Source organism: Priapulus caudatus, unplaced genomic scaffold, assembly GCF_000485595.1.
Source record: "Priapulus caudatus unplaced genomic scaffold, Priapulus_caudatus-5.0.1 Scaffold254, whole genome shotgun sequence".
Classification (NCBI taxonomy): domain Eukaryota; kingdom Metazoa; phylum Priapulida; class Priapulimorpha; order Priapulimorphida; family Priapulidae; genus Priapulus; species Priapulus caudatus.
In genome coordinates, this window is record NW_014577315.1 from 236,436 (window position 1) to 245,553 (window position 9,118).

At 43.8% G+C, this 9,118-nt stretch overlaps 1 protein-coding gene across 1 annotated transcript in view; it reads right to left on the reverse strand.

Moving 5' to 3' along the window:
* Window positions 1-674: 674 nt before the first annotated feature.
* LOC106808124 (serine/threonine-protein kinase 11-interacting protein-like) overlaps window positions 675-9,118 on the reverse strand; it is a gene marked incomplete in the record, with an annotated part of 21,240 nt that continues 12,796 nt past the window's right edge. The window contains 8 exon segments of the mRNA XM_014810704.1: window positions 675-2,755; window positions 4,498-4,667; window positions 4,957-5,130; window positions 6,054-6,232; window positions 6,500-6,597; window positions 6,784-7,666; window positions 7,974-8,157; window positions 8,396-8,504. Of these exon segments, the coding sequence (XP_014666190.1) occupies window positions 2,579-2,755; window positions 4,498-4,667; window positions 4,957-5,130; window positions 6,054-6,232; window positions 6,500-6,597; window positions 6,784-7,666; window positions 7,974-8,157; window positions 8,396-8,504 (1,974 nt within the window).

Below are 9,118 nucleotides of genomic sequence, written 5' to 3' on the forward strand. Positions count from 1 at the left end.
ACGCGCGTCGACACACACACACACACACACACACACACACACACACACACACACACACACACACACAACAACACACACACACACACACACACACACACACACACTCACGCGCGCGCTCGAACGCGCACGCACTGACACCGGCATACAGAGCAAACACACGCACGAAAGCACACACACAAGAACGCACGCACACAAGCACAGATGCGAATTCAATTACTCTAGAATTTAGCAGGTGCACTAGAACACAATCACGCTCGAGCCTGTGCGGATGCTATTAAGGCATCACACCTACACAATGGGCCAGCCCACGACTTCACCGATGAATGGGGGACAATATCCACCTAAGCCGCATCTGCCACTCGTGTAACATGGATGCGTTGACGGCGGCGTGCCCTTTGTTGGACTTCGCGCTCCAATTTCATCCGGGCTCGATTGCTTTCTGATGGGGAGGCTGACGATGATGAAAATCCAGATGCCATCCGAGACGAGATTACGTTGTATATAAAGGCGACAGGGAATCTCGACATCTCAAAACTTCAACGAATTTCAACAACTCGTCAACGGGTGAACAACGTGGCATGCGTTAACTGGCCGTTTATAGAATTAGGCCACAAGAAATCTTATGCCATGATAAAAAGCTTTCACAGTTTCGGGGAAATAACAAGAACAACAAATTAGAATGCATGTCATATATTACCTCGCTCGCAAATACCCACCTATACGAATTCACCTGTCTTGGGGATCCGGCCCATTTCAACTACTCATGATATATGGTGAGAATAAGCAGAGTAACACTATACAGCTAGCGATAACCATTGTCACAACCCATATCTGAAAATGTGGTAGGAGGGTCTTCACTTGTGTCTTTGCCTTCGCGGTAATATCATTTGTAAGTATGAAAGCAAATATGACCAGTGTCAGCTTATATTTCACAGAAGAAAACTACAACAAAACTCTCCGTAGCAAATCAAAATTAAAGCGAATGTACAATTGCAATTGTTTCTCATAGCCGCTACACAAACTCTGGGAGCAAAATGTGTGCTCACGTATTTACAAGTCTCACTGCTCACTGCTACTGCCTTGCATTAGCGTAAATGATATCGGCCCACATCAATCCATATCCTCTGTAGTTTGTAGTTTGATGTATTGCCATTAGCATGTTTCAAAACACCTATGCACCTGTCACCACACCACACGCGTCAACCAGTTTAGACTGTACCATATTTCGCCGTTTCTAAGATGCTTTGATGCATTAGACGCACCTAAAACTTAGGTGATAACCTAAAAAATTGTGACTGCGTAGCAGCCCCCTCCCTACTATCAGGTATACGCTCATCATAAATAAGGGTGTAACCTTGATTTTTTGGTGTCATTTCCTCCCATCAAATTCCATAAACCCTCCTCAAATTCCATAAATCAGCGTTAGTATTTATATTTTATAGCAAAAAACCTTAGCTATAAAAATATATCCACTACACCGACCGGTCTTCAACTTATAGGACACAAAGTGGATTTGAACAAATTTTCTGAGTACCAAGTCAAGTGCCAGAGACTGACACTGTTCATCTAATGACGGCCGTGTCGGATGAAGACGGAATGTTTGGAGTAGCAAATTACGAGAAGGATCGATCATATCAGGAGTGAATAATAGAGAATCTCTATTATTCACTCCTGATCATATGTTATTTGATGTTGAACATCGTCATGTGTGTACGTCTGTCCGCTGAATTATGGCAATAACAATTGCCGTGAGACAGCGGATGCAAGTGAAAGCAGGATCAAACATGGCACTGCTCATCGTTCGTCATCATGATATCGTGATGAAGTTTAAGTTTCGCAATTTCATACTAATCCGGTCAGATTAAATGCGCAAAAAGTCAGGAATTTGTTATTGCTCGCATTTAAAAATAGGCTACGGGTTTTTGTGTACAAGATTACTGCATGGCATTCGCTAGCCCATACGTGTTCAGCTGTGAAAAATAAATGCAAGCAACACATCTGCACTTCAAAACTAGGACACCACAATGCTGGTTGCTACAATGGCTACAGAATACCTCCTTTGCCCGGCTGCCTTTTTGGCCTGTGACCTCCAATTTTGCTAAAGTGATGGGTTTTCTCGCCATGCCTCTGTCTACCAAATATCAATAGCATAGGTCAAGCAGTTTACATTTGTGCCCATATTGTTTACAAACAGATGGACAGACACTTACTCAGCACATACTCTTGACTCTTTAGTTTTACCAGTCTACAAGCTCCATCTGACTGTATCATGTCATATGAGCTATAAAAAGTACACCCTATAAGCTGCAAAATATGGTACTTAAATATGATATTTAGGTGTCACAATGACCTGGGTAACATCATGATCTAAGTCACCTAACAACCTGGTTCATCTCATGACCTGGGTAACATCATGATCTAGGTCACCTAACAACCTGGTTCACCGCATGACCTGGGTAACATAATGATCTAGGTCACCTTGTGACCTTGGTCACCTCCTGGAATGGGTCACATCGATGACCTTGGTCACCTCCCTGGCCTGGGTCACCTTGTGACCTTGGTCACCTTGTGACCTTGGTCACCTCGTCACCTGGGTCACCTGTAGATCCACTGCAAACTGGTTCTGCCAGGGATCTCTGATGGCAGCAATGAGAGCCTTGCGTGCGCTGGATGTCTCCACACGCAGCCTCCACTTCTGCTCCTCACCACTATCCTCATTCAGGAATGCGATCGTCACCTCAGTACCACAGTACTCCTGCAACAACGTACGAGTCCCTTGCTTTGCTGTGGCATGTTATCAAGAGCGTATTAAGAATTCTTAATATGCTCCTTCTTACGCTTCTTCCTAATTATGCATTCTGAATATGCTCTTGTGGTTATTTACCATGCTGACCCAAGTAGTCCCTGGCATGGCTCCAGCAGTCAATTATAATGTATATTATGTATATTATATGTATATTTAATACTGTTAGGTGGAAACTGTCAGAATCTTTCCTGTTCATAACATATTTCAAGCTGGGTGTGCATGTCTTATTTATATTTTTTCTTCCTTCTTCCATCTTTCAAAACCAGTTATAAGTAGCATAGGATTACGAATGTTAACAAGTGCCGCAGTGCGACAGGGCTCATCTGGTGTCTGGTGTTCTGCTGATAAATTCATTTGTGCATAGCAAGACGTCTTATACATGAGTCTTCTTTATTCTTGTTTGACTTTCGTAGCCAATTGGAACAAATATATCAGCTACACTTTCGCACCCACCTAATCTCTATGCATTGCAGACACATGTGCATTGCAGGTTGGCAGGCAACAATTATGATTAGAAGCGTGCCAGCCATGGGCTGCCCCGTGTTTTTGCCTACCCACACGAGCATTCACTGATTCAGCCTTTAGGGTGCTATAGACAGACTGCTTTAGAAAATAATATGATTTAAGGAGCGTAAACCTTGTTCAACAAACATTTGCCATTGCAATTAAACTGTGCAACTGTAGCCTCACATTCACACAAGTATGGGCTCTAATAATAGAAAAAGCAGTTCAGTCCTTTGTTAACAGTCAACAAATCAATGTTTAACCCTCCTCTTGAGGGTCAAAAGGTTATCCGACACTTACTCTTCGCATGTCAGCGGAAAGTACATTTCATGGTCCTTTCAATAAAGCCATAAAAACGATAGGTCACCGCTGAAACAAAAAAGTTTTTGAATCGCTCCGTCAGACCATGTCCTCAGAAAACGTATAAAATCTGCCCTGTGCGCCATTGACCTTTGACCTGTAACCTCCAATTTCGGCACAGTGATGGCTTTTCCTACCATGATGCTATACACCAACTATCACGAGCCTAGGTTGAGCCGTTTAGATTTGTGCTGCAATTCTGCATTTCCTCCCTATACCTTAAGTTAAGGAGGGAATGTTCCCCTTCTTTTACACCTCTTGACCTTTGACCTTTGACCCCCAACTTCAACATCCCAACTCGTTTTCGGACTACCCCCCCCCCCATGTCCCGAATATCGTGACCGTACGTCGAGCGGTTAAGATTTGTGCCCAACTGTTGACGGACAGACGGACGCACGGACGGCCAGACGGACAAACATGCGATTCTACAAGCTGAACGAAAAAATGGCCAAAGACTAACCAATTCACATGATTATGTGATATAACATTATATGATTTCGTGTGGATAAATTTAGCGTAAGTTTAGTCTGTGAAGTGCGATATTATTAAAGGATAATGGCAGGTGGGGGGAGGAGAACATACAAGAATGCCATAGCACAATATAATATAACCATATATATATATATATATATAACATGCAACATATGCAACATATAAATATACATAAGCAACCAAGAAATGTGTAAAAAGGATGAACAATTTTGAAACGTAATTGTCATGAGATGAAGCAAAAAAAATATCTTTAAAACGATAGCAAAGTGTGTGAACACTAAATGCTTCTAGCACAATAATGACGAATGTACTATTGTTGACTACATTGCACTTACCACTGCAGTGACATTGTTGATCTTCTGTTTGATCGGATTAGAAAACTGGCACGTAAATAAATTGCTTTTAACTGTAGGCTGCAGCCTTGGCATAGGAAACTGATGATTCTCTGTTGATAGACACATATCGGTTGGTGTGACTGTAACAGCAGTGGACGTCCATTTTCCACCTAGAAAATTGTAATTAACAACCATAAAAAACGTGTAAGCATCATATATATACTTTTCAATGCGTGAATAAAATATCAAACCTCAATCTCATCCTAGTGTTGTACGTGTTGTGCGTTAATGTTAAGACTGATTTTATTTTTATTTTATACATCTTTAAAATACATTTCTGTACGTTTTTATACGTTGTAATACGATGTAGTCCGTCGTAATACTGCTGTGGAATTGTACGTGTTTTCACATTCTGTTTCTGAAGCTAACTTTCTGGCATGGACTGCCATGCGTACATACCATCGTCTTGTTGTCGGTATGCAAGCAGATGGAGGGTGACAGTGGAGTCCACCTCCGTGAGACCGCTACTATCTAGCAGCACCTGATTGCGTAGGTTCTCAAGAGTCACAGTGCTGTTCTTAGTGATCGACTTGAGCTTGCTGTTAACGTTAGTTGTCGTCTTGCGTACTGCATCTGTAATTATCACCCATGAGTGAGTGTGGGCTGTGTTCTACTACATCTATGCTGCACAAACTCCAACAGGGAAAGATGCTTAATACTTTTTTTCCTCTCGGAAAATGCATGTACAACGTTTAAAACTCAAATGAGACAAGATTCCTAAACATTCCCCTTCCCTGTGTATCCCTCATCATTCTGCAGCATTCATTCACCATCACCAAAGCTCGAAGTGGGCCAAGGAGCTCCAGAGTGATAATATCAGAGGAACTGATGTTGTTTATATAAGGTAGGACACTAGTGCACCATGGGGTTGGGATTATGTAATTGTGCCTAAAGTATTGCAAAAAACTTTTTGAAAAAAACCTACAAATGTCACTTCCTTTTCCTACAACATTTCCAGCCAATAAGAGTGAAAGCCGTACATTGAAAGCAACTCCCGAACACTAAGGAAGATACAGGGTTGCTAACCCGAGTGTTGAATTTTAAAGATAAATTACAACATGACGTCACGTAATACAGTCAAACCTGTATATTAGGCAGGGAAAAAATATAATTTATTTTTCGGGGGCTACTTTTCAAGCACGTGCATGAAAATAGCACTCTAAAATTTGGTTTGCATTGAACTCTATGCAAATTTACGGGGATTCTTTTTGGCATTTCGAGGGCTAAATCGCCCCGAGCCCCCGTGTATTTTTAGGGTCACTCGATGGCAATGCAAAAAGTGTTCTTTGTAGACAGATTTACATTTCTATAGAGGGGGTTTTACTGCATAGCTGCCAATATAGGAAAAAAACCTGAAGTGTCATTTATAGAAAGGCTCACATTCTACATAGATTCCCGCTAACACAGGTTTGGCTGTATCATGGGTACAATCACACTACATGCATTACTTTACAATGTGAATCACACGATTACCTACGCGGCACGCAGCGACTCACCGGTGATAAGTCGCACCATCGTGCTGCACCTGTGCTGGTCACGCACTATAAACGTGTAGCAGCTGCCTGTAGCCGCGAACTCCATGCGAAAACTCTGCTTGCCTAGCCGCACGTCCAGGTATACCAGCTCAGTGATGTCCTGAGAGTCGACGAGTTGCAGCCATTCTTCCGGATGGTGACTATGCAAGATGAAATAGCTGATGATGCCACACACACATATGCCCATTGATTTCTTCATTGAAACCGTATGGCTTATGAGTATATATTTGTTGAAAACACAGTTGTTGTAAAAGTAGCATGTGCATATCAAGCTGAACATGAACTACCCAGGTGAAATGAACTAAACATATTGAAGTATGGTGCTAGAAATGTCCAGCATATTTGTACATGACATCGTTCGTATACATGAACAAATCTTCGATCTTGGAGCCTTTGTATCAACATACCTTTCCTGTCTGGTCATCTTGTAAATGTAGAATTGATGCGATGACACAAGAAGCAAACCAGGATACTCCTCTGCGACATTATACTGCACTACACCAACCTAGAACACCAGAGAACGCATAACATATTCGTATAATAGTTGAAAACACCACTCATCAATTAAACTTTCTACGTGCTCAACCTAAATTACATGACGCTGTTATATCTGTACCCACGTATTTATAAATTTTTAAAAAAATATTTCGCCCCTGCAGGTCGAATCGATTTTAATCCTGTGCCCACTGACCTTCACGATTCCCACTAGCTCCTCATGCTGTTGCGTGAACGCGTTTAGAGAGAAGTGCAGCAGCAGTCTGTGATCACACTGCGTCAAGTCTTCGTAGTTGTACGAGATCACCGACGCGCTCTCTTCTTCGCCTTCATTGTCGTTCACCGTCCGCGACGACGATCGGATGTGCTCGTTGATGACGGTTGCCATGGCGCCGACAGCTCCCAGTTGCGAGCCATGCCAACTCGACAGCGACTCGCTGTCGACTGACGTCTGCTCGAGGGCGTGGCAGGATGGGGGCGCGGTGCCATTCGTACGCTTCATCGAATCCGGCTCCCTCGCCGCGCCACTCCCCCGGCTCTCCGTGGGTGATGCCGTCGCTCGTAGCGTGGGCAGCGTTGGCGGCGTCTGCCTCAGCGTGACAATGTCGCCCTCGTCTCGCTCCTCCGTCTGCCCGTTGGCGGTGGCGCCATCTGAGCGTGTGTCAAACTCACCCATCTTCAAGCGCAGCAGGTCGGCGACGTTCAGAGCATCGGCATGCAGCGGGCTCGCATCCGACTCGGTCGCCATGACGGCGAGACTCGACGCGCTTGGGTTCGAGATCACCGTGATGTCGCTATCGACGGCTGCGGCCGGCCGCGCGACCTCGGGCGACGTCCTCAATGCGGCTTCGCCCGGCGGTCGCTTCCGCCCGCCTCCCGGCATCGTCGTGTCGTCGGGAAGTGGACCGAAGTCGAGTTGTCGCCGTGACAATGACTGATTTGCCGGCAGCGTATCGGAGCAGGAATCAGCGTCGGAGGTGAATGGAGTGTCGTAGGGAGTGTCACCCGTGTCAGCGGAGAGGTACGCTGTGCTCTCATCGTTCGCCGACTGGAAACTGCTCAATGATGGCTCTGCTGGCCTTTAATGGCATTTAATGAAGCAATTTCATTAAAATACACAAATTACATCAATGCAATTCAGTACAAGTTTAGTGCAAAATATGTACTCCGTCATGAGCCGTCGCGACAGAGCAATTGCGATACTGCAGCTGATCAATAATGCTACTGTAATTACATCTATTATGGCTATTACAGGTACTGCTGAGATTACATCTGTTATTGCTGTTATGTCACTGTAATCACAGCTATTATTGCCAATTACCCATTATGTAGTTATTGCATTTGCATCAATTATGACTATTATAATAAGGTAAGCTGCATTCTCACCTTCCCTTTAGTTTGACTGGAGTTGTGACAACGGATGATGTCGCCAGGGGCACAGGTTGCTGGGACAACGAATATGAACCGATGGGAGTGGGAGTGCCAGCAGCCCTGGTGACAGCCGGCTTATCGACCTCCACTACCATATCGCTCTTGCAATGAGGGCAAGTGCGCACATCACTCCACTGACCTGCAAGCAAATTAACCGAGCACACTGGTCATCCAGTGAGCGTCACCCATGCTCTCAAAGTAAATGTAATGCGATGTGAAACAGCAGACACGCATACAGTATCACGTAATTCTGAATATTGCAGCATAATGCTAGAACAGTCCATGCGTGCAGCAAACGCCTCATGCTACAATCATCATCAACTAACATCATGCCTTGACACATTCCTCTGGGAGTCATCTTTGCAGTTCCTACTTACTGTGAGTTGATGAGGCACTTGTTGAATGTACGTCAGCACTGTCGGGCAATAGACGGCTCTTCCTTGGGCTGGGAGGCACTGAGGTGAATTCTGCTGAACACTTTAAGCACTATAGTGTAGAGCACAATTAAATGTGAGATAAAACAACATTAAGCTAATATCATTACTACTTTATTCTGATCTATATAAGATATTCTTCTACTGTTGTCTCAATGATTCATGTGAAAACATAACGCAGTCATTCACACCAATGGGTAGAGAAAGGGACAAGTACGGAGTGCACGTCATATGTCTCGTGTAATTAAATAGCAATGAACACTGGCAGATACGTCGATATTAGAGAACATGAATCTTCATCCACTCAACAGAAGATCTTCTGCCTTTAACATGTTTTCCATGAAAGGATAGCTATACCTGAAGGCCTACAGCATCCTTCATCTTTCCTGAGCTTTGCCTCTTCTCCAAGTAAGGCGCTAAATGGCTAATTAATTCCTGAAAGCATGCATCATTCATTAAGCCGGGGACTGTTATACTGCCATCCTCTACAGCATAGTGTCATGTTATAACTTTCCAAGACAGATTCAGATTATGGATAAAATTTAGTAGCCCCATGACCAAGTTGATGTGTATTGTGAACAGTCAGATATCTAACAATTGCACACGAGAATTTCAACAACCTAAGGTAAAGATTTCTCAAAGCAACTTCTAGCAGAGTATGATCTG